Source organism: Somniosus microcephalus, chromosome 6 (genome assembly GCF_052327205.1).
Source record: "Somniosus microcephalus isolate GS21.2 chromosome 6, FLI_Smic_1.0, whole genome shotgun sequence".
Classification (NCBI taxonomy): Eukaryota; Metazoa; Chordata; class Chondrichthyes; order Squaliformes; family Somniosidae; genus Somniosus; species Somniosus microcephalus.
In genome coordinates, this window is record NC_140992.1 from 36,219,854 (window position 1) to 36,246,122 (window position 26,269).

Genomic DNA, 26,269 nt, shown 5'->3' on the forward strand with positions numbered 1-26,269 from the left:
GACTTAAATACTTGATGCACAGTAGGGAGAGATGATAAATATGTTTTATATCCTGTCCCTTGAATTAGTGAATGATCTAAAATCTCATACTAAGCATTCATTTTTAAACTGACTGCATTAAATAAAAACTGTCAAAACAATTCCCATTCTGTGCCTTCCTGATATTTTGGATCCAGAGCTCACTGAGGAATGCAGTCACGATACAATGTGATGGTCATCAGTGCTTTGGATGGAAAATGTTCACATTTGTCATTATTCTCAGCCTCAAGTGCTGTCTAATAGGGTACGGGTATGGGTAAAACCGTAAACTTTCTATATTATCTTGTCGAACACCGCCCATGTAAGATATAGCATGGTTATATGTAGAATTTGGTTCCTCCTCAACTTTAAGCCCAACCCAAGCACCCACCACTACACCAGTGTGGTGTTCGTTTCCTACACAAACCACATTTGCGGCTTTTTTCAGAATTACAATCTCTGTAGTTTGTCTTATTATTTGATACCCAAATCTGTGGCTTTATGTTTTATTTATTTTGACGGTCAGATTGTCAGCATTATCATTCGAGGTCTTTAACAGATTCGTTTTATAAATGTGCATAAATGCCTCAAAGCCAGCCTATATACCTTGGGGTGGTGAATATGGAGTATAAGGGTTCTGAATCTCATGGGGTATTGACTTTAAATAAAACAATAATATTTGCTATGAAATACTTAAATCATTTTTTCTGTTTCTTAAATGAAATTCCTGCTTCTCCCCTCATCCAAAGCCTGTGTTTCAGGTTTGATCAATGGCTGCAGAATGCAGAAGTAAAAAATTCTATTTTATTAGGCATGCTGAATGAGAACTAAACTGTTCTCCCTGCTGCATGGTCGAGTTACCTCTACTAATATCTCCAATCATCAAGCCTTTAATTACAAACGTCTCCTATGGCTTCTGAGCCCAAGTATGAAGACCAACAGTAAGCCAGTTATCTGCTGTTGTCGAGTCATAGGCACTCTTTTACACCCAATACATGTTATTAATCTTCAATAAATAATAAACAACTAACAACTACAGGTTTGACATTTATGGTCTAAAATGTGCTTGGGATTGTTAAAGCTGAGGTATTGGTTTGTGTATGAGTAATATGTCAGAATCTGAAATGGTAAGGTTCAGTATTGAGTTATTACCATTCATCACACAGCCATTCAAATGAACATTTCCATTTTAAAGGCTTTATCGTTGGAATTTTTTTTAGAAAATGTTCATTGATGACAAGCATAATTTTCCACCTGGCCAGATAAGCAGACAGCTCGGCCCATGCCATTCTTATGTGACCACTGGATAGTGTAAGAATAGAAATGAGGTGATTCCCCCTCTGGTTCTTCTCTCCGTGCTGGATTGAGTGGCACTGTTGCATTGAGCAGTCGGATGGTATTCGGTAAGGCTGTACAGGGTATTGCCAGCTTATGGTGGGAGCAATATTGCTGCATGCATGGCATTGTACGCGTATGTGGTACTGCTGCTCTGTCCATTTTAAGATATGTTGCTCTTTTTTGGTTTTCAGTCTGATATTGGGTGGTTTAAAGTTTTTGGAGTTTTCTATTAAATATATTGTGTGTGTGTGTGGCACTTTAGAACTGAGAGGTCAAGTTTCCCAGTTCACAGTAATTACATTATCCAAACAATTAATGCATTTCATGAGTCCATGGTTTGCTTTGCATATTTTTGAAAGGCATAATTTTATCAACCATAATTTGTATTGAAATGTTGTATTTGATTATGTTGCTTATATTTCTTTTATTATGATTTCAGAGCATGTAACTTCTAATGCCAGTGATAGTGAAAGTAGTTACCGTAAGTTGTTTCTTGTTCCCTGTTTGTTTTTGAGTTCTCCCTTTGTGTTACAGATCGTTACCTTGCCGAGCTTTCAGTGCTGCTGCCCACTGGTTAATAAGCTGCATGTTGGTAACCTTCTAGCAAAGAAGAAAGTTATTCATATATGGCTATTGTATATTACCATGCAGTTTCTGACTTTCTGAATAAACCTACATTGGGCTAATCCTATGTAGGTTCACCCTGCCACATTATTTACACTGAAATTTAAACCCAGTTTATGCTTGGAAATTTCAATTTGGCTTATTTGAGGGAGAAGTAACTAAATTCCTTGTCTCTCGTGGGGTTGTGTTTGTACTTTTTTGCAGTTAAATGGTTACACTAACCCAACCAGCCCATGTGGTCATGGGCAGCTTTTAAAGTTGCTCCCTCCTTGTAGGTATCTCCATGATGTGCACCGTTTCCTTATTGAGGGGACTGATGACATGCTCTCAAATGCCTGCCAGTGCCTACAGAAAATGTGCAAGTTTTCTCTGGACTGGCTTGTACTCTAGCTATTGAAAAAAAATGTTAATCTTTGATTGATACACCCAATAATATGTCTATTTCACCGGGCTAAAGCCCCCTGGAGTCCTGTGATCTAACCCCACTCCATATTTGAGGTTCTTTGTGAAGATTTTTTTCAATTCCCACAAGTTAAGAACGCTATACTTTCTGAAAAAGCATAAAGAACTATGGGGGGAAAATTCAGTTGTTTGTGCCTCCTGTTAGTGCCTTAAGAGGGCGCTAATGGGGCGCAAAGCAACTAGCGCCCGGGCGCGGCGATGTTTGCGCCACTCGCGAAATTAACTAGACATTTTGCAGCGGCGCTAAACACTACCGCCATGATCTCCTGCGCCGGCAGATTGTGACGTCAGTCGAGTGCGCAACGCCCCGGACCGGATATTGAGTGGCGCCCCCTGCCTTACCGCCTGGCACTAGCAACGACAGGTTGAGGGGGAGCGTTATGCTGTCAGAAAGGGACTGGGGGAGCGCTATTTAAAGGCGACTGCTTCCTGCCTTTTTTTGTCAGTGACATTTTTGCACCACGCATTGAGAGAGAGACTTCTGGAGAGATTCAACGCTGTGTGAAGGAGTTTTGAGTACTGAGCAGCACTTTGCAGGTTTATTTTGATTTGCCCTTCCTTGCTTTGCCAGCGCTCTGAGGTAGCGCCTCGCTCCTCGGCCTTTGCGCCTTAAGACAGGTGTGAAGCGCCTGATTTAGCGCTCCAATCACCTCCAGGGGCGATAAAAGCCAAGTTTGCTGTTGGAGGCGATAAATAGCGCCAGGCGCTAAACTTTGCGCACAGCCGATAATGGCGCCCCAAACGGGGCAATACTGAATTTTTCCCCCTATATCTTGAGAGATAGGCGCAAATGATGAAATCCAGGAAATTTTGTAGGCTGGTAATCTAAGAATTTATCTGTCAAAATTGGTTAATAAATTGTCCAGTTCATAGAAATCACAAAAACTGAAATGTTACGTCTGCGTAAATGTCTTGTCAACTTTTTTTATCATAAATTCCCATGTCGATATTTACAATACCTATGTATATTTGTAACACTGTAATTACACCCTCCTGCTATTGGAGGTGCTGCAATGCCACTACTGGGGAGAGAGAGAGAGACTGGGGAGAGAGAGAGAGAGACTGGGGAGAGAGAGAGAGATACTGGGGAGAGGGAGAGAGACTAGGGAGAGAGAGAGAGAGACTGGGGAGAGAGAGAGAGACTAGGGAGAGAGAGAGAGAGACTGGGGAGAGAGAGAGAGAGACTGGGGAGAGAGAGAGAGACTGGGGGAGAGAGAGAGAGACTGGGGAGAGAGAGAGAGACTGGGGAGAGAGAGAGAGAGACTTGGGAGAGAGAGAGAGACTGGGAGAGAGAGAGAGAGAGACTGGGGGGAGAGAGAGAGAGAGAATGGGGAGAGAGAGAGAGACTGGGGAGAGAGAGAGAGACTGGGGAGAGAGAGAGACTGGGGAGAGAGAGAGACTGGGGGAGAGAGAGAGAGACTGGGGAGAGAGAGAGAGACTGGGGAGAGAGAGAGAGACTGGGGAGAGAGAGAGACTGGGGAGAGAGAGAGAGACTGGGGAGAGAGAGAGAGAGACTGGGGAGGGAGAGAGACTGGGGAGAGAGAGAGAGAGACTGGGGAGAGAGAGAGAGACTGGGGAGAGAGAGAGAGACTGGGGAGAGAGAGAGAGAGACTGGGGAGAGAGAGAGAGACTGGGAGAGAGAGAGAGAAACTGGGGAGAGAGAGAGAGACTGGGGAGAGAGAGAGAGAGAGAGACTGGGGAGAGAGAGAGAGACTGGGGAGAGAGAGAGAGACTGGGGAGAGAGAGAGAGAGACTGGGGAGAGAGAGAGAGACTGGGGGAGAGAGAGAGAGACTGGGGAGAGAGAGAGAGACTGGGAGAGAGAGCTAGACTGGGGGAGAGAGAGAGAGACTGGGGAGAGAGAGAGAGACAGGGGAGAGAGAGAGAGACTGGGGAGAGAGAGAGAGACTGGGGAGAGAGAGAGAGAGTGGGGAGAGAGAGAGACTGCGGAGAGAGAGAGAGACTGGGGGAGAGAGAGAGAGAGACTGGGGAGAGAGAGAGAGACTGGGGAGAGGGAGAGAGACTGGGGGAGAGAGAGAGAGACTGGGGAGAGAGAGAGAGAGACTGGGGAGAGAGAGAGAGACTGGGGGGAGAGAGAGAGAGACTGGGGAGAGAGAGAGAGACTGGGGTGAGAGAGAGAGAGACTGGGGAGAGAGAGAGAGAGACTGGGGAGAGAGAGAGAGAGACTGGGGGAGAGAGAGAGAGACTGGGGAGAGAGAGAGAGAGACTGGGGAGAGGGAGAGAGAGACTGGGGGGAGAGAGAGAGAGACTGGGGAGAGAGAGAGAGACTGGGGAGAGAGAGAGAGACTGGGGAGAGAGAGAGAGAGACTGGGGGAGAGAGAGAGAGACTGGGGAGAGAGAGAGAGAGACTGGGGAGAGGGAGAGAGAGACTGGGGGGAGAGAGAGAGAGACTGGGGAGAGAGAGAGAGACTGGGGAGAGAGAGAAAAACATATACACCAAACAAAAAATGGGAAAATATTCGCCTGTTTCATCGACTTCAAGAAAGCCTTTGACTCTATATGGCACGAAGGGCTCTATTATAAACTTCTTCAATGTGGAATAGGGGGCAAAGTCTATGACCTTATTAAATCAATGTATCTGAAAAACAAATGCGGGGTCAAAATTGGAGACAAACGCACCGATTTCTTCACCCAGAGAAGAGGCGTCCGGCAGGGCTGCAATTTGAGCCCGACCCTGTTCAACATATACATAAATGAATTAGCAGACATGCTGGAGCAAAGCGAGTCACCAGGTCTCCGTCTCCTAGATGGAGAAGTGAAATCCCTGTTCTATGCGGACGACCTGGTTCTGCTGTCTCCCACAGAACAGGGATTACAGCAACAACTAGACCTACTCGACAAATACTGCCAAAATTGGGCTCTAACAGTAAATCTAAAGAAAACCAACATCATGATTTTTCAAAAAAGGCCCAGATGTCAGGAAAACAAATACCAGTTTACCCTCAGTGATATCACTATAGGACACACTATGAGCTACACCTACCTTGGTCTAACTATTACAGCATCAGGGAGCTTCAGCATAGCAGTGAATGCACTAAAAGAAAAAGCCCGAAGAGCCCTATATGCAATAAAAAGAAAATTCTACAACATCCAAATCCCAATCAAAATCTGGCTCAAAATATTTGACAGCATAATCCTGCCCATTGCACTGTACGGTAGTGAAGTATGGGGCCCGCTAAATCACCAAAGCTACACTAAATGGGAAAAACATACAATAGAAGCCCTACATGCAGAATTCTGCCGAAGCATCCTTCGCACCCAAAGGAAAACGCCAACAAATGCATGCAGAGCCGAACTAGGCAGATACCCACTGATAATAAACATCCAAAAACGAGCACTAAACTTCCTAAATCACCTCAAATCTAGCTCCCCAGACACCCTTCATTTCAAAGCCTTTCAGACCCAAGAGCTAAACCCAGAAAAGAGTCCCCTGAGTCAGCTGCTACGGAAACTAAGTACTCAGCCGGACCCTGACCAGCCCCAGACCAACACAGCCGCCCAAACACCAATCCGAGTGAACCAAATCATTAAAAAATGCAAAGAAACCTACCTGGAACATTGGAACAAAATAACCGAAAGCCAAAGCAGATTAGAATGTTACCGGGCCCTAAAAAGAGAATATAAACTGGCAGACTACCTCACGACCATCAGAGACACAAAACAGAGACAGACCCTCACCAGGTACAGACTAAGCGACCACCAACTGGAAATTGAAAAAGGCAGATACAAGAAATCCTGGCAGCCTAGAGAGAATAGAATATGCGATCAATGTCTGGCTGGCGAGGTTGAAACAGAAATGCATTTCCTCCTAAAATGCGAAAAATTCAACACATCAAGAAACATATTATTCAACAAGCTAAGCCAAACAACCCCAGATTTCAAGGAATTGGATGATCTGTCAAAATTGAGATTAGTCCTAGGAGAAGGAGACAGACCATACCTTGGGGCCAAATATGTAACAACATGTCACAACCTGAGGACTGTTTAAAATTAAGACTGTTTAAAATTAATATTGAACGTACCAAATGAAGTACAAAGACTGTTTAAAATTAATATTGTTTAAAAGTAATATTGTATGTACCCAACAAATGTCAAATCGATTGACACCTACAGAATGTTGGAAAACTGTACCTTTTTGCTATGTAAGCTTTGGCAATATGGTTCTCTGTAAACTTTCATGCCAATAAAGCATTTTAATTGGAATTGGAATTGGAATTGGGTAATTACAGCTTGGTAAGGTTACATAGAAAGTTTTCCTTGTAAATGTGGGCTTATGAAATTCTAACATAGAAAATTAAGAATAAGGATAGATTGTATGACTTTAAAGAACAACTCAATTATGTCTGCATGCCCTGGTCCAATTATCTCACCTTGCTTCATCTGAAGACTACGTTGGTCTTAACTTCCCGGGTGCAGTGCCACAGGAGATTGACTTTGTGCATAAAAGCTCTACTGAAAGATATCATTGTTCAATGCAAAAGACTTCCAGTAGGAAAAGTTCTCATTTTCTGATCTAGAATAGACCAATTCCAATTTGTGAAGCTTCAATTTTCTTGCCTTGGCCAAAGAAATTTTGTTACTGACATGCATCTCTTCACTGAGCATCTGTTCGTATTAAAAGTTCTCCATTTGGTGGAGGATTATTTGGAGATGGAAAGACTGAGAGGGGTAGGGAGATCTACAATTTTGAGGTTCTGGGAAAGAATGTACAGGAAACTTTCTGGTATCCGGCACTGACTGGACCGAGCTGGTGCCGTACCATCAAAACTGCCATAGAAACCAGCGCTAATGTTAAAACATACGGAGCTTTTAAGCTCCGTGTGAATCAACAAACCCTGTAGCTTAGCAACAGCTTCAAAACAGTTGGCCGCAGCTTAAAAGCATCTCTGTAGCTAAGCAACAGCTTCAGCTAGACCTTGCAGAGCCTGACTGGAAAAAAAAGCAACGAGAAGTAAAAAAACTTATAGGAAACAGCTCCTGAATTTTGCCGGTAGATAGAGCTTTCCGGACATTTAACCTCTGGTTAAACAAAAGTTTCCTGTACTATGGTTTCAGCACAGGAGGAAGATGCATGGGACAACATTTCTGGAACTTAGAAAAAATAAGGGTTGAAAATTCAGATCTACGGTAGCATCAGTATTATTGATAAAATAGGGATAGAATAGAAAGGTTACGATGAGACAGAGAGGTTGAAGGCTGGACGTGTGGGGTGGGGAGGGATGACACCTATCAGGGAGACAAAATGGCAATAGATGTGCCAAAATCCAATGGTCTGAATAACTATTCAAATCTAAAGTAATCCATTTAATCAATTTACGATCCAGTAGTCTGATTAGGTGCGTCAAAGCTCAGAGATTCTATTTACTGTTGGGTTAATCTATCACCAGGGTTAGCTCAAAAAGAAAACTTGAAATCAACTGAGCATATTTGGGTGCTATCTCATCGAAACGCAACTGACTCATCTTGCAAGTTTGCCACTGTTAGAACCACGTTGACCAAAAACACAAGATGCATGTCAAGAGCATAGATGGTACGAAATCTGGCTTGATCGGTTTAAATTTAATTAAGAACCCATCCTTAACATACATGGTGTAACACTACGGCCTTTATGCACATAACACATGCATATATTGAGGCCATGTGTAATATTTACAGGAAGCATATGCCATCCGAGGCACAAGACAAACAAGCAACAGTTTATGCGCCCACTATCAAAACAGCTTGTTCCACTTTTGAAATCTGGCTCCACCACCAACTAGCGCAGCTTGTTCCAACTTAAGTGCCAACTCCTTTACTGTAGTGTGTATGTAATGTATGCTGTGTACATGCACTAGCTGTAAGGTACTAGCCATATATGAATTGTTATCTTTTAACCCAGTGTGCAGTATGGTTGATATTAAATTTGAAGAGCCACAGAGGTCAAAGGGCAGCCAGCACTGAAGTGACTATCACTGATCTAGTTTTGTGTGGTGTGCCGCACAGTAAGATCAATGGAATAAAAGGACTGAATCTCTTACTTTTAAACTGTACAGTGTTGCAAATTTTACTTCTTCCCTTTTTCCTTCTGCCTTCCTTCCTTCTGTTCTTCATGACAGAAATCATGATTACAGATGAGTATGGTGAAACAAGAGGTTAATTTCAACCAGACCTGTTTATGTATCTCTCCTCAAACGTACATTGTTTGTCATCAGTCTTGCTTTTGCATGAGTTTCAGACTTTTTTTGGTAGATTCATTTTCAAAGTACATAAAACTGCATGAGTTGCTTCTGCTCTCAATTTTGTTTTGTACAATTTGTTCATTTTTTTTAATCAACTTTTAACAAACAAAAGTTCTCCTGCTTGAAAACAGTTAAAGTCGTACATTCATCTGGTTAATGACTTATGAAACTAAAAAGTTTTTTACAACACCTGGACCTGTAGATAGAAAAGCTTTTTTTTCCCCCTAATAATCCTTCTGTTTTCTTCTGCCCACACCCACATTGGACAAAGAGTTTGGCTGAGATTAGAAATGCTACTGCATGGGCCAGAGTGTTCTAATCTCTGGCACAATGCATTGGTACTAAACAACGTATATTTAAAGAAGTACTGACTGGGGGCTGAAGTGTTTACAAAAGAATTTATAGTGGAACATGCACAGAGATGCCACATCTTGTCAGTGATGTGTAGATTGAAGGTGACACCGAATCATTCTTGCCTATTCAGTCTGATGTAACTGAGCCAACTAACTCTCGGCTCTGCCAGCCGTAATGTGGAAATAGCACTACACCAGCGGAATCTTTTGAGTGCAGAAGTCTGCAGGAAATATTTATTTCAGTTACAAAGCTGCATTGTTTATGAAAAAGTAACTATTTGCAGTAATGTTTTTTTAATTAAATCTTTTATGATGACAGTTTTGTGAATGTACTACTTTAACTGAATAGATAATTGCAGAAGCCCTTCACCTGCCATTCTATGCTGGTCGGTTGGATTTTGAAATGTAATACAAACATAGGAACAATGACGGACACAAAAAGACCCTCTTGTCTATCCAGCCTGTCCCCCACACATTGTGATACCTTGTACATCACAATATATACACTGCCTACCCTGCCCAAAAACCATGTGATCTCCTGGGCGAAGAAAAAAAAACAGATTAAAAAAAAAACCAGGCCAATTTTGTTGGGGGCGGGGGGGGGGGAGTGGATATCAGGGAAATTGACCCCTTTGGGTGATCAAAACCAGTTCAGCAGATCACTCTGGCCCTGATAATTCTATGAAGTTACCTACATTTTGTCTGAGGTAATCTTCACCCCAGCCAGAAACAGGCCCAGCTCTCACTTGAAGGAATTCAGTGAATCTGCATCCATCACACGAGCCCAGGAGCCTGTTCCAGAGGTCCACTATTCTCTGGCACCTCCTCACATCTAACCTAGATCTGGCCTTATACAGTTTAAAATTGTGATCGCTGGTCCTCCCTAATCTATTTAATTGGAACAAACTGTAAATTCGAACACAATCTATTCCCTTCATCATCTTTAAAAAGCTTGATCAAATTGGGTAATACAGATAATAAGTAATAAATCCCAGGTGTAAATTCCAGGTCAGTTGCAATGTGTAATATTAATACTTGTGTTAAAAGTGTAGGCATGTCCCTTTTTTATATATATCTTTAATAATTGTCGACGGGCAAGAAAGAGTCACTCGATTGAGAAAAGTATCTCTAGTGGCAGGTGAAGTGCTCAGTTGAATTGCAATGGGCATCCATACCAAACCAGGACATGCTTTAACCAGCTGACCACTGATGTATTGGTCTTGTTTGTTGCTGACGTGCAACTGCTCAGCACTGTGGAGTGAATAGTCTGTCCTTGGCTTTAAATTATACTTTGTTGTGTATGCACCTTTCTGTGTTGTTAAAATGCCATTGAAAAACTGAAATTATACAGCATAGAAACAGGCCATTTAACCAATCAGGCCTGTGCCAGTTCTTTTCTCCACATGAGCTGCCAAGTTTAATCCCACTCTCCTCCCTCCCCTTACCCTTTAATATTCCTGATTTTTCAAGTAACTAATAAAGAACTTGTTCAAAAAAATATTTACATGAAACATCTTTTGAATCTGTGTTTATGTCCAATTTGACATTCCAGTTGGACACTATGGAAAGGATCCAAAACTCCAAATTCGACAACTTATAAATCTAATAAAGGACAAGAAAGAATTGATACTCCGTCACTAGAAATCACTGGTAGATTTAGTCATTGCAATATTACATCAAATGTACAGGGCATTATTAATGCACCAAGGTTTTCTATACTTTCACTCATATTTTATCAAGTATCAGAGTCATGAAAACTGGACCCGAGAATCTGAATCGATTCCTTGGATCAAAATCCTAGATTTTCTAGGAGTGATTTTATCCAATTTGCCTTCTCTGAAATAGATGCAGAGCTGATCGGCACAGTCCTGTAACTGCAAATCTTGAGTTTTGGACTCTTGTATAATATTCTAGGATTCAAATCACAGACTCGACTGACATCCATTCATAGATGGTGCCCCTCCCCTAGGGTGCACAACTTCTTTATTAAAATCTACTATTAACAATCTGATTTAAAGATTACACTAAAATTTAATACATTAGTCACATTTGCATGTGCAAATCTTTTTTCTGTTTAATCTGGAGCACAATTTATGCGCTGGAGTGCACAACCTGCTATTCAACTGTCCTTCAACAACTGCAAACTTTTAATATCAATTAATATTTTAATTAAACAGAAACTTGCTATTCATAAACTACAACTTGCCTTTAATAATGTTAATCATTAACGATTGATCATGTAAAAGGACTTCAGCAGTATAACTGATTTGGAAAAGTTTCAGCTTTTTAGACTGGGATTATAAAATCAGGTTTTAGTTATGGCGCCACGCATTATCTTAGTGAATGAGAATGCAGTACCGGCCACTTCCCGCGCCCTCCACCCCAAAATAATGTTTTTAACACCATGCTTTTAGTAGACTATTGCTATGTTCTTTTAATGGTGTGAAGTTGATTTTAAAACTGAGTATCTGTTGTCTTTTGGGTAGGTGGCCAGGAAGATTACGTTCTCTCCTATGAACCTGTTGGCCAACAGGAGGGTAAGTGGAAACTGGCGAAAAGGTGCAACAGTAAAGAAAAGTTAGGCAATTATTGTCCCTCTCCCCTTCTAACCAATCGGTATAGTTTTTTGAAAATTATTTTTCTCTCTACCCCTAATGACTCCACCTTTCACCTTTTCAATGAAGAGTGTGTGGAGGCTGAGACCCCTAACGGAGCCTTTGCAAACGCTACTCTGTGACTAACTACGAGAAGCAGAATATTAGTCCAAGATGACTTTCAATTCAGTTTTCTCTCTCCCAGTGAAGACTTGGCATCTGCTCAGTGATCCTTGATGGTCACATGTAAAATCATAACACAAATCTTTGTGCCTTACCACACTGCTGAATTGTGCATTGGTTATGTTTTTTGAAGTGCCAGTCTCTGCACTGACTGCAATCTCTTCAAGCTAAAGCAACAGTTTTCTTCTTTCTCTCCTCACCTCACACACAGAAACATCCATTGTCATGCTGTACAAGAGCAGAGCAGACAGTTGTTCATGCTGGAGTAGTCTTTGGGCCAGCTAGATCAAGGGAGTGCTACTTTTGCCCTCTTTTAGGACAATAAATCGCCCCATATTCAAATCCCTTCAGTTTGACTTCCATCCCACCCACAGCATTGAGGCCATCAGGTGGAAATCACCAACAATATCTTGTGTGCGCTTGCAACCGCAGCATCTTATCCCTTCTCTTTGTCCTCTCTGTAGCCTTCAATACTGCTTCATTCTCTTTCACCACCTCTCCATCTGTGACCTTCCTCCACATGGTACCGCTCCCAACATAGACTGCAATGACTTCTCCATTGCTCATAGTCACCTTTCACATGCCAAAAGGTTTTATCCTCAGCCCCTAATAGCCTTCATGCATCTAAGTTGCCATTTTTAAGCATAGGGTCAGTTTCCACATGTGTGCTGACACCCATCTTCAATTCTCTGCCATCACCCTTGACTCCACAACTGGTGCTCATCCAATATCAAGTCATGGATGACCAAGGGCTTCCTCAAACTAAACATTGGGAAGACCAAAGCAATTCGATTTGGTTCTCACTAGACACTTTGCACCCTAGCCCCCAGTCCCACCTCATCCCCCAGCTGCCCACTCAGACTATACCTGATGGCGCACTTTCTCAGTGTGCTGCTTGACCCTGAACTGAGCTCCAAACCCTACATCTAGTCAGTCACCGAGAATACCTAGTTCTGTCTCTGCATTACAGCCTTCCTTCCCCACCCCCAGCAGTGAAACCCCTATTGCCTCCAAACTCAGTGTCTCGAGCACCCTCCCCAATCATCCCATGGTCTACTCTTCACAAATTTCAAAGTCCAAAATTCTTTAGCCTGCATCTATCTTGTACAATGTCTCACATATTTAATGACCTGCCCTTACCGGCCTCCATTCATTTCCCCATCCGCCAATATGCTGACTTCAAACTCGTTCTTATTCATATATCCCTCCGGGACCTCATTCCACCCTGCCTCTGCAATTTTCTCAGTACTCCAACCAAGCTGATACCCTCCACTCTTCTGAGTATGGATTACTTTGCCTCCTACTTTTTGCCTCCACCCCAGGTACCCCATCCTTGTGCTCCACCATCAAAGACAGAACCTTCAACCATCATAACCCTCTACTATCACCCCACGTGATATCAAGAAATGGCTAAGCACACTGGATACAGCAAAGGCTATGGGCCCCGACAACATCCCGGCTATCGTGCTGAAGACTTGTGCTCCAGAACTAGCCGCACCTCTAGCCAAGCTGTTCCAGTACAGCTACAACACTGGCATCTATCCGACAATGTGGGAAGCTGCCCAGGTATGTCCTGTCCACAAAAAGCAGGACAAACCCAACCTGGACAATTACCGCCCCATCAGTCTACTCTCAGTCATCAGCAAAGTGATGGAAGGTGTTGTCAACAGTGCTATCAAGCGGCACTTACCAATAACCTGCTCACTGATGCCCAGTTTGGGTTCCGCCAAGACCACTCGGCTCCCGACCTCACTACAGCCTTGCTCCAAACATGGACAAAGGAGCTGAATTCCAGAGGTGAGAGTGACTGCCCTTGACATCAAGGCAGCATTTGACCGAGTGTGGCATTAAGGAGCCCTGGTACAACTGAAGTCAATGGTAATCGGGGAAAACGCTCCACTGGCTGGAGTCATACCTAGCACAAAGGAAGATGGTTGTGGTGGTTGAAGGTCAATCATCACAGCCCCAGGACATCGCTGCAGGAGTTCCTCAGGGCAGTGTCCTAGGCCCAACCATCTTCAGCTGCTTCATCAATGACCTTCCCTCCAACATAAGGTCAGAAATGGGGATGTTTGCTGATGACTGCACAGTGTTCAGCGCCATTGACAACTCCCCCAACAAGCAAGAGTCTAACCACCTCCCTTTGACATTCAATGGCATTACCATCGCCGAATCCCCCACTATCAACATCCTGGGGGTCACCATTAACCAGAAACTTAACTGGACCAGCCACACACATACTGGGTATTCTGCAGCAAGTGTCTCACCTCCTGACTCCCCAAAGCCTTTCCACCATCTACAAGGCACAAGTCAGGAGTGTGATGGAATACTCTCCACTTGCCTGGATGAGTGCAGCTCCAACAACACTCGAGAAGCTCAACACCATCCAGGACAAAGCAGCCCACTTGATTGGCACCCCATCCACCACCTTAAACATTCACGTCCTCCACCACCGGCGTACCGTGGCTGCAGTGTGTACCATCTACAAGATCTACTGCAGCAACTTGCCAAGGCTTCTTCGACAGCACCTCACAAACCCGCAACCTCTTCCACCTAGAAGGACAAGGGCAGCAGGTGCATGGGAACACCACCACCTCCAAGTTCCCCTCCAAGTCACACACCATTCTGACTTAGAAGTATATCACCGATCCTTCATTGTCGCTGGGTCAAAATCCTGGAACTCCCTACCTAACAGCACTGTGGGAGTACCTTCACCACATGGACTGCAGCAGTTCAAGAAGGCAGCTCACCACCACCTTCTCGAGGGCAATTAGGGATGGGCAATCAATGCCGGCCTTGCCAGCGACGCCCACATCCCACAAACGAATAAAAAAAAACTCTGAAATTCTCCCCCCAATTCCCATCATCTTCATATCTCTTATCTTCAAAAGCTTCCCTCTTCACCCTCATTTTTGGCCACCTTCCTAACTCTTCTCCCAATTTCTGCTCAGTATTTGTTTTTTCCTCCTCTTCTGGAATGCTTTGAAGCATTTTGCTACCTTAAAAGTGTCCATAAATTAAAGTTGTTACTTGGAGGCAGGCCTGCTAGAATAGGAGAGGTTTAATGACCGACCTTCTGGATATTTTAAGTGTGCCTACGATGTGGAAAAGAGTTGGGAGCTTAACTTCAGACCTAGGGATGGCGAGGTAATTTTAATAGGAGGGTGGCTTAACAATAGGTTCAATGGTGCATTGGAATTTTTCAATTTTACATTGAAATCTAAAGTTATTTAATAAAGAGAAAGAAATGTCTGTAACTGCTGCTGAAATATACAACTGGAGACTGATCTGGTAAGCTAGATTTTACTGCTCTAGAAATGTAGTAATTATTACAACATGTCTACTTCACCTAACTGAATTTCTATGTTATTGTCATATAGTGCGTTACTCTCGTCCTGTTATAATTCTGGGACCCATGAAAGACCGAATTAATGATGATCTGATCTCGGAGTTTCCGGACAAGTTTGGATCTTGTGTTCCACGTAAGTACATTATCATTGTGTCAATTAAATCCCTGTCGGATATAACCAATGATTGATGGAGTATATTCAACTGAATTGACTGTTAAAGGGAGGTATCTGTACTCTTACTCATGGCTCTCAGTCAGACTGCTGTCTGCTTACTGTTATATGCAAGACATCACTGGAGTGAGGAGAAGCTCTGTACAGACAGCTGCTCCCAGACTGCCTCTAGTCAGCAGTTAGGTAGTATGGAACCTTGTGATACAGAATGATTGAGGCACCAGTAACAGTTTAGATATCTCCTATTACAAAATTTAGGATTATGAGGAAATTAAGCAGAATGTAGCAATATTTTCACTTTAACCTATCATGTCTACCATTGTTCGCTTATGAGCCCTATTTTTCAATTTTTTTTAAACTGATGTATTTAATTGTTAGAAGCTAAATTACTGTCAGACCAACTTTCCTACTAAGCTGTGTGGCCGCGTGGCGGTCCCGCGCAGGCCGCTCGCCGGCTTTTACGCTGAAGAAACCGCGCATGCGCAAAAATTTGAATGGGCCGCGCAGCCAGTTAAAGGGACCACGCACCCAAAAAAAAATTAGAGGGGACATTGTATCAGACTATAACTCCCCCTCTGACTGGTCAGTGATCATTACACCCACATTCCAACTCTCCGGCTGGCCAATGGCCATTAATTTCTCAGACTGCTGTAATCTTGAAATGTTAACATCCGCATTAGAACACAGCAGGTGAAGTATCTGAATGCATTTGTCTGTGAAATGGAATAAAGGACTTAAACATGTAAACATGCTCCACTGCCTCACACCTCAATCCATTCTCCATGTCCCACCATTCCAGCATTGCCTTTGCATTCAGAAACTATATCTTTTAACGGTTTTGTCAACTTCAGTTTGAAATCTAAATTTATTTTTACATGAACATTTTTACTGGTTTTATTTAATTCATTCTCCCCGCTGGCAAGGTCAGCATTTATTGCCGACAGCTAGTTGCCCTGAGAAGGTGGTGGTGGTGATGGTGGGCCGTCGTCTTAAACCACTACAGTTTGCAGGATTGATACAACTGAGTGGCTTACTAGGCCACTTCAGAGGGCAGTTAAGAGTCAACCATGTTGGTGTGGGCTTCCAACTTTATAAGCATGAAATGTGCGAACTTATAAAGTATTAATTGTTTAACAGATGGGAAGCTGCTTAATGCAGTGGTTCCGATTATTTCCATTTCGCCTCTGGTTTGAAACCAAGCCAGACTGACTGATATAAAATGTCCTCTTGCTGCTGAAACTGGTTTGAAACCAAGCCAGACTGACTGATATAAAATGTCCTCTTGCTGCTGAAAGTAAAGGTCTTGAGTGTAATCTGTTTGGACTGTCTCAACCCAACTCCCAACGGTTTTGAAATGTCCATAATTCAGTATTCGGCACTAAATCTTAAATGTGGCTGGTGTGAGAAATAGTAAATGTCACTGAGGCCATTTCTAAGCTTGGGGTTTAGGTGGAGTGGGGCAATGTGCAGGGAGCTTTATCCTTGTAACTTCTGCTATGCCTGACCTGTGAGGAGTTGATCCTGACACTGTGTGTTAAATTCCCAACACGGCATCTTTAACTTTGATCGTGAATCACCACAGAAATGCAAGGAAAAAGAAAAGGAATAAATGGTTTGATGGAAATGTTTCACTTTCTCCAGACACAACTAGACCAAAGCGTGATTATGAAGTTGATGGGCGAGACTATCATTTTGTAACATCTAGAGAGCAAATGGAAAAGGACATTCAAGATCACAAATTTATTGAAGCTGGACAATACAACAACCACCTGTATGGCACCAGTGTGCAGTCCGTGAGAGAGGTAGCAGAAAAGGTAAAGGAAATCCATAAGTGTCTCATTAAAATAAGCCAGCTTAATACTTGCCCTCTAAATCAAAAAGTATCATTTTACACCACATAGCAAAATGTGATGCTTTTATTAACCAAGGACGGTGTAACCTCTAATAATGCTTAGCTGCTTCTATGACAAAGTATCTCTTTCCCCGAGAGCTAAATCGATCAAAGTGCAGAATATCTATCAAATCTTACATATTCACCTTTGGCCTGTTGTCCCTCCTTGGTTGTAACATTTTCTTCATCCAAGTCCATGTGCCAGACTGCATTTTGATCATCTTTATCTGTAATCTGACAAAAATATGAAATTCATTCTAATGATGTTTTGGGTAAGCTGGGTTTAAAATGGACACTGCCCTCTTCGTTAGGCCAGGAAGTGAGAAAAGGAAAATTCCTTTTACATGTGACTAATTTTGCAAACAGATACCTTTGAACAATCTAGAACCTGAATCTTTTGTTTATGTTTGTACCCATACTTAAAACTTTACCTTTGTTTCTATTTTAGGGTAAACACTGTATACTGGATGTGTCGGGAAATGCTATTAAGAGGCTTCAGATAGCCCAGCTGCACCCAATTGCTGTCTTCATCAAACCAAAATCAGTTGAAAACATCATGTGAGCATAAACTTCAGCCCCTAAATCCAGGATCTTCACAATTCATTTTGGGGACATGATTTTCTTGCAGCTTTGCTCTATCTACAAAAACTCCACCGAAGCTTTCAAGGAATGCGCTAGGATGATGGCCAACAGTGGCCTTATCCTCAAGTCATTGTACAGAGTTACATCCGACCCTCAGCACAAAACTTTTGTTTTGAGCTGCATTGGGGGATGCGCAGTGCACACAAATCCCTTCACTTCTCGGACATGAGTTCAAGTCCAACCCACGCTGCTTACTTCAAATAATTTCTCCTCATTGCTGTGAGGGTCTATGTTTGGGCAGCCTGAACCCAGTTTCAGCAAGTAGAGACCTGAAGTACTGCCTATAATAAAGCTCAAATTGGGACATCTGCTCAGAGAAAAATTCAAACTGGTGCCATAGAGGATCCTCTTTTGCGGTTGTGGCAGAGCAGGCATGGGGACGTTTTGTTATAAAATTGGCCCACATTTACCTCCCCTGGGAATTGTTAACACACACAATTCCCCAGCACTAACCTCTGAGTACACAAAATTCACACTGGGGTGGAGTGGTGATGAGAGTGAGATAGATCTTGTGTTGTGATTGGCTTCACTATCAGGGCTGCCATCTTCAGGCTCTGTGCCCAGTACCCCTAAGCACAAAAGTATCACAATTTGGTGCCCCAGCTTAGAAAGTGTGACGGTGACGGGCCAGGTCCTGCTTCAGAATTTTTTTAACTATCTTGATGGTATTTTTATATAAAATTCTAAGGACAACAGTGCTGTTAGCTCTTGTTTTTTTGGAGCAGTTCTACTAAAGCTTTAGTGGGCTATAATTTTGAGGCGGAGGATGGGGTTGACGGTTTGAGCGGAGCAGGAAACAATCACCTTAACACAACCTTGACAGTTTGCTTGTTGAGCTGATTTCTCTGACCATTGCCAGATCACCACCCCGCTTGACATTGCTCCAGCATTTCTGTGGTTGCCCTGGGGAGGTGGAAGCTGGGCCTGCGCTATCACCAGGTGTCATTTAAAAGAGAGGGGGGGGTCGGTCCCAGTTACCCACATCTTTTTCCTGCAGATTCAGCCATGGGGAACCCCAATATAGGTAGGGTTGGGCTTGCAGCAGGAACCCTCCCCACCCAAAGACTGGAGGGTCTGTCGGGGCCTGGCAGCTGGCCAAAGAGGAAGATGAGTTTAAAATTTGTTTTTACATAGCCAGTGGATTTTTGGGGTCCTCTGGCAGCTACTCTCCAGATCAGAGAGGCCTGCAGCTGCACTCAAATACTCTCTTCCCCATCCCCCCTGAACCCCTTTTTGCCAGTGCTCAGTCATGCCAGCGCCACCAAGGGTGCCTTCAGGTCATTTTAAAGGCCCTGGACAGAGAGCACTGGCACTCCAGGGCCTGAATAGGCAGAGCACACTGTTCATGTTCGGTGCCGGGATGGGAGTAGGAAAATTGGCCCAGAAATCTGTTGTCGTTGTTCAGACTGTTGCAATACTAATGCTTTCCTGTTGGTGGTGCCAAAGACCTGCAAGCGCCTTTTCTTTTTGCTACCAGCAAGATCTTCGTCTGAATTCTGTTATCTTAGTCCATTCATTTTGCCGATTTAGGTAATAATTTCACAAATATGGGGAAAGGGAGAGAGTATAGTTTGGGATTTCTTAACTTTGGGACCAGCTAGATGGACCATGAAGGTCCTTTACAGCACTGTACATTTCTGTGTTCTTTATCTGCCCTGTGTTAAAATAACATAGACCTCACTCTTTCTGAGCAGAGGATAGCTGTTTCACATAGACTGAGAGTAAAGGCTTCTGCTCTCTCCCTTTTCAGGGAAATGAATAAGCGTCTAACAGAAGATCAAGCGAGGAAAACTTTCGAGAGAGCCATAAAACTTGAACTGGAATTTACAGAACACTTCACAAGTTAGTATCCGGTTACTTGTGGCAACTATCTGTACAGTTAAATAAAAAATGCGTGTCCAAATTATGTTAGTTATGATTTTCCCCCTAGACAAGAGTCTGGGGATGCTTTATAAATGAACTGTTGAGAAAGCTTGATTAAAATCAACCAAGAATTGTCTGCTTGTTAAGGCTCCCAGTTATAACACTATAGTTGGTCTCACTTTTTTTCCTGTGTTGATCACTTCTTGTGTGAAGATCTTCCCGACATTTGTCTTTTCCTTTCACCAGTTTTAACCTGCAGCTCCTTGTTCTAGTACCTTGAAATAGTGTTTCAGATAGCCTTATCACACAAGTTCATATGGGATCTTACAGTAAAAGAAAGAGGTGCTTTTCATTGCTTCCATTTGAATTACATATGAGCCTGGATCCTAGAGACAAAAGGACAGTTAGAGAATCATAGAAATTTACAGCACGGAAGGAGGCCATTTCGGCCCATCTTGTCCATGCCAGCTGACAGAGCTGTCCAGCCTAATCCCACTTTCCAGCTCTTGGTCCATAGCCCTGTAGGTTATGGCACATCCAAGCACTTTTTAAATGTGATGAGGGTTCCTGCCTCTACCACCCTTTTCAGGCAGTGAGTTCCAGACCCCCACCACCCTCTGGGTGAAGAAATTTCCCCTCAAATCTCCTCTGAACCTCCTACCAATTACTTTAAATCTATACCCCCTGGTTGTTGGCCCCTCTGCTCAGGGAAATAGGTCCTTCCTATTCACTCACTAGGTCCCTCATAATTTTATACACTTCAATAAGGTCTCCCCTCAGCCTCCTCTGTTCCAAAGAAAACAACACCAGCCTAGCCAATCTTTCCTCGTAGCTAAAATTCTCCAGCCCAGGCAACATCCTCGTAAATCTCCTCTGTACCCTCTCTAGTGCAATCACATCTTTCATGTAATGTGATGACCAGAACTGCACGCAGTACTCTAGCTGTGGCCTAACTTATCACCCAGTTCCTTTTGTTATCATGAATTACAAACCGAAAACACTGAAAATGCAAAACCGGTCAGTCAGCATTTGTAAAGAGAAAAGGCAATTTATGAAGTTTTGAGTGTACCCTTCATCAGAATTCAGATCTAACTTGTCTCTCGTTTTCAAATGCTCATTGTCCTGAGTATCTCCAGCATTTTGTTTTTATTTCAAATTTCCAGCATGTAGAGTTTTTCCCTTTGCTATCATGAGTTGGATGTAAAGATAAAGAATGGCACAAATGTCGGCTGGGAGGATATTAACCCTTGTTTCTGCTTTGATGGTCAGGTATTGTACAGGGAGACTTGCTGGAGGAGATTTACAACCAGGTGAAGCAGATTATTGAAGAGCAGTCAGGGCCTTACATCTGGGTTCCAACCAAGGAGAAACTGTGAAGTCTTTTCATCATAATCATCATCCATTGCTCGTGACGGCTCTGGACCCCCTTCTACAGGATTCACTCTCGCTCCTGTTGATCTCAGATCTCTCTCTTTGTGTGTCATGAAAAGTGATTTGTCTTTCACCTGGGGACATTCACATCTCCTGTTTGTGAAAATTGCTTGTACTTGATACCTGATAAAATTACCACCATCGTTTTTTTTTAAATGAAGGGGAAAGGCCTGACTAACTGTTGAAGGGAGATTCTATGGTACAGTTCCTTAATGTTTAAGGGCAACGATTCTTCAGCAATTTTCAGAAAAGCTTTATATATATTTTTCTTTTAAAAATAAACAAAGAAAGGCAAAGTAATTTTCATGTTTAGCATTGGGTTTGGAAAATAAATAATTCTAAGCAGCTTTTTGCACGATGAACTTTGGAAGCATGGTTTGGCAGTGGAAATCCTGATGGCTTTATTGTTTGTTGTCTCCTCCTGCATTACTTGTGCAGGCCATTATTTGAGTTGTCTCTGATTTTTCATATTCTGTGCTGGTTCAGTGATTCCCACTTTCGTTGAACAAATTATAAATCATCAGCCTTTAAAGTGCAAAGGAATTTTTATTCACTTTACAAAGGTTCTTTACAGACCATGCTTTTATTTTTGTTTTTCCTTTTGCCAATTGAAGTGCACGATAAATAAATAAATATGTTTATATTGAATGCCGATTAGAATGTGTTCCTATGACACTGAGAATATGACTTTCACTCTTGTAGAGAATCTACTTTTATGAATTTGATTATTGAGGGTGGGGAGGGGGAGCAAAGGGAAACCCATGAATATAATGACTATTTTAAATGATAACTGACGTGATTTTCAATAGGACTTTTCAAATAAGAATGTTCTGGGAGATGGGGTGATTATAAATAAGGAAGTGGAATTGGCTGAAGAACAGAGCTGAAACCTAATCATGACTATTTGTAATGGGGTGTAAGATTTGAGATTTTAAGATATATAATAACCCTCGTAACTATGTATTTTGATATAAATTATCAACTATATTAAGCATACTTTTAACAAAATACACTATATAACTTACCAGGAATATGTTTCTTTTAAATAGTTGCACATATATTTTCTTTTCTTCTAACCATCTCCTCCATGAATAAGTTTTCTTTTTTCCAAGTAGACACGAATTAGACTTTATCATCTTTAACCGTATGGATTATATGGGGAATGTGGTGGCGGGGGTAAAACAGTATTTTGAGAATAAATGCAAGAAATTAACACAAAAGAGCCAGTTCTCCTCTTTTTCCCCCCTACCCACCCCTGTGAATTCTGTGTGAGGTTATTCAAAGTGATGATGTGCATGTTTTCAAAAGGTTAAAAGCAATTTTAAGTAAAATAATTTTTACATTTTATGTACGTTTCCAATTGGGAATTGCAAAGATGTCATATCTTCCATTGTAGCGCTCAGTCAGAGTTGTACAGGCTTCTGTGTTGAGAAAATATATTTTAGCAGTTATAGGGTATGTTCTCAAATGAAGCTCTAACACTACATTATTAGATTAACTGCCTGGTACCTGACCTTTGCTAGTAATTTTGAGGTGACTTGTTTTATATAGGAATAATGTGCTTACAAGCAGTTCAGTCCACCTTGACCCTTCTGGTGCTGCAGTTTGTACAGACTCTCATCTATATCCATTCCATTGTCAAAAGAGGGGAACAGCTAATAAACTTTAATGTACAATTTACTTCTTTGTGATGTGTTTTTTTTAACTTGTTCCAATTCAAAAGCATGGGTATGAAAAAAGAAAGCAAGGAAATCTGGTGATACGATGGGGTAAAGCAAGATGTTGTTCAAGGGATATGGGGAGATTGAGTAGACTAGGCCTATATTCCCTAGCGTTTAGAAGAATGAGGGGTGATCTCATTGAAATGTATAAAATTCTTATGGGGCTTGACGGGGTGGATGCAGGGAGGATGTTTCCCCTGGGTGGGGAGTCTAGAACCAGGGGCCACAGTCTCAGAATAAGGGGTCGGCCATTTAGGACTGAGATGAGAAATTCCTTCACTCAAAGGGTTGTGAACCTTTAGAATTCTGTACCCCAGAGGCTGTGGATGCTCAGTCGTTGAGTATATTAGAGAGAGATCGATAGAGTTTTGGATACAAAGGGAACCAAGGGTTATGGGGATAGTGCGGGAAGGTGGAGCTGAGTTAGAAGATCAGCCATGATATTAAATGGTGGAGTAGGCTCGAAGGGCCGCATGGCCTACCTCTGCTCTTATTTCTTATGTTTTTAAGTGGTAGGTCAAAGATTCAGATCCATGGTTTCTCATGCAGAGGTCACCTAATGTCCTTTCACAGACCTTCACGGTGAGTTGATGTCCTAGAAGTAGACAAAATAAAAGGGTGAATTGACTTGGGTGGTAGTACTGGAGTTAGGAACCTTATAGAGCTCAGAGAACAGCATAGCTCCCCATCCTGGTCATGAATGAGTGTGTGGTGCAGTGGAACTTAAATGGGTGAGAAAAAGAACAAAGTAGTCAGGAATAAAAGATTCAGCGTGCCACCAGGATAACTTTACTGCTTGTTTGGTGCTGAGTAATACAGACCAGGAAAGTCCCAGGTTCAATTCTGGTCCGTGCTGAGTGTGCTGATATCAGCTGGACAAGGATAGGTATTCTTCACTTGGCTTCTGTATTCCTAGGCTACAGATAGAAAAGATTACTATTCCTGATTGCTACCCAGTGATATTTGCTGCAAAGAGTCCATGTATGGATATTGGATGAGGGCAGAATTGGGCTTGGCTATGATGCCCCTGTAGTTGAATAGTCTTTCAAAATTCATTAGGCGCGCACGTGAAGATTGACACTGGATGGCTGTTGGTGTTTGAAACTCTACTCCAACATGAGCGTGTGGCATAAGACGGGTAAATTAAATTAATCTCATCAGCAATACCTTAAATTAATGAGCTAGATATAAATGGGAAAACTATCTGGCATCAGTATCTGTTACTGTAGCCTCCTGAAGGCTGTATTGATTTCTTTGTGGGTTCAATGACGAGACATTTATGAAAGAGAATGTCTTTTAATCTAAAGTATGTTCAACTCTTTTTAACAGCATTACAGGAGACACCATGCTAGTGATCCATCTAGAACGAAACTGAAACTAAACTCAACTGCTTGTCTCTCACATGACCGCTGCTGGTCAGGCATAAGTAATCAATACATGCAAACATGCTGGTAAGGCATCATAATCAAACAGGCAAATACCATCACTATTTGCTGATATCATTACATCTCCTTTTCTTAAAACAAAAGTATTTTACTTTTAACTAACAACATGTTTTCTTTGTATTAATCTGCATTTTAACTAACACTTAATGAACTTACATTATCATCATGATCAAGGTTTTTTAACCTTGCCTTGTGTGTTCACATGAAATATGTAAATACACTAGAACTTGAAGAAAGAATAAGATAACATTACTTCCTTCTATAACAATAGTCCTTAAATTTGCTCAATGAGTCTCTCAGGAGGCTTCACGTGTCTTGAGGATTTTCTGATTGATTGTCCTTGAATCTGAGTTGTTGCCTCAGATGATGGTTTCTCAGCTGTGTGATCAGGTTGTTCAACAGTATCAGTCTTTTGACCTGCTGTGTGATCAGGTTGTTCAACAGTATCAGTCTTTTGACTTGCTGTGGCTGGTCCCATGAGACGATCTCGACGATTTATTCTCAGAACAGCACCCTCATCTGTCTGAATGGTGTATGATCTTGGTTGAACTTCACTCAGGACAGTTCCCTTCTGAGTCCATATGTTTGTTTTGTCTTTGAACCTTACTTGGTCACCAGTGTGGAGTTCAGGTAGGTTTTGTGTTCCTCTGTCATAGTAGTACTTTTGCTTTTCTTTCTGTTCTTTGAACTTCCTCACTTTCTCCCCCTCTTTTGTTTTCAGGAGGTTCTCCGGGATGGGTAGGTTTGACCTTAGCCGATGTCCCATAAGGAGTTGGGCTGGTGACATACCACACTCGAGCGGCGTTGTGCGGTATACAAGCATGCTCTGGTAAAAGTCAGTTCCACTGTCTTTTGCCTTGTACATCAGTCTTTTCACTGTCTGGACCGATTTTTCCACTAGTCCATTGGACTGTGGAAAGTGAGGACTTGACGTTGTGTGGACAAAGTCCCACTCTTTGGCAAAGTGTCGGAAACTTGCATTGTAAAACTGGGGTCCGTTGTCTGTGAAGACCTCGCTTGCCACGCCATGTCTGGAGAATATGGCTTTCATACATGTTATCACAGATCTGCAGTGGTGGTGCACAGTCTACAAACCTCTGGATACAGGGAGTAATAGTCTGTGACTACAAGATAGTCCTTCCCTTGACATACGAATAGGTCAGCGCCTACCTTCTGGTAAGGTCTGTCTGGCGCTGGGTGTGGCTTTAGTGGTTCTACCGGATTGCTTGCTCGATATTTCAGGCATACTGTGCAGTTTGACACCTCATTTGTCACATCTTGGTTGATCCGTGGCCAGTACATCACCTCTCGTGCTCTTTTCTTACACTTTTCGATTCCCAGATGTCCTCCATGGATCCTTTTTAGCATCTCTTTTCTCAGACTCTTTGGGATAACTATTTTACTTCCTTTGTAGATGATGTCTTCGACCACTGATAGTTCCGCCCTGCAGTTCCAGTACTCTGCCATGTCAGGTGAGCAGTCTTGCTTCATGTTGGGCCATCCATCCAAGATGCTTTTCCTCAGTCGTCTCATTGTTTCATCTTTGTTTGTCTCAGTCTTTATGAGCTCCATTTTTGCATCTGCTATGGGCAGTGCACTTGTGATCATGTCCACGTAGGCGTTCACTTTTTCATCCATTTTGGTGTTTGCGGGCTCACTTGGGTCAACAGCTCTGGACAACGTGTCTGCTGTATACATCAGCTTACCCGGTGTGTACGCAACATTCAGTGTATAGCGTTGCAGCCTGATCATCATTCTTTGTATTCTAAGCGGACAGCTATTTAGTGGCTTTTGGAACAATGCAATCAAGGGCTTATGGTCAGTCTCTACACTGATTGCTTGTCCTGCCACAAACTGGTGAAATCTTTCACAGGCGTATGTGATGCTGAGCAGCTCCTTTTCTATTTGAGTATATCGCGTCTCCGCGTCTCATTGAGCGCGATGCA

At 42.5% G+C, this 26,269-nt stretch overlaps 1 protein-coding gene across 25 annotated transcripts in view; it reads left to right on the forward strand.

Annotated features, from left to right (window-relative positions):
- Positions 1-22,837, forward strand: part of LOC147115607 (disks large homolog 1) — a 439,472-nt gene extending 416,635 nt beyond the window's left edge. For 11 of the 25 annotated variants that reach the window (XM_085989989.1, XM_085989992.1, XM_085989991.1 and 8 more), the window contains 8 exons: positions 1,796-1,837; positions 8,557-8,592; positions 11,519-11,569; positions 15,190-15,291; positions 16,972-17,144; positions 17,670-17,779; positions 19,614-19,705; positions 20,996-22,837. In XM_085989989.1, the coding sequence (XP_085846115.1) occupies positions 1,796-1,837; positions 8,557-8,592; positions 11,519-11,569; positions 15,190-15,291; positions 16,972-17,144; positions 17,670-17,779; positions 19,614-19,705; positions 20,996-21,102 (713 nt within the window). In that variant the 3' untranslated portion in view covers positions 21,103-22,837. Of the gene's footprint in view, positions 1-1,795; positions 1,838-8,556; positions 8,593-10,584; positions 10,683-11,518; positions 11,570-15,189; positions 15,292-16,971; positions 17,145-17,669; positions 17,780-19,613; positions 19,706-20,995 lie in introns of those variants that run through there. The other 14 variants (XM_085989993.1, XM_085989994.1, XM_085989997.1 and 11 more) reach the window with 4 other exon arrangements.
- The last annotated feature ends 3,432 nt before the right edge of the window (positions 22,838-26,269 follow it).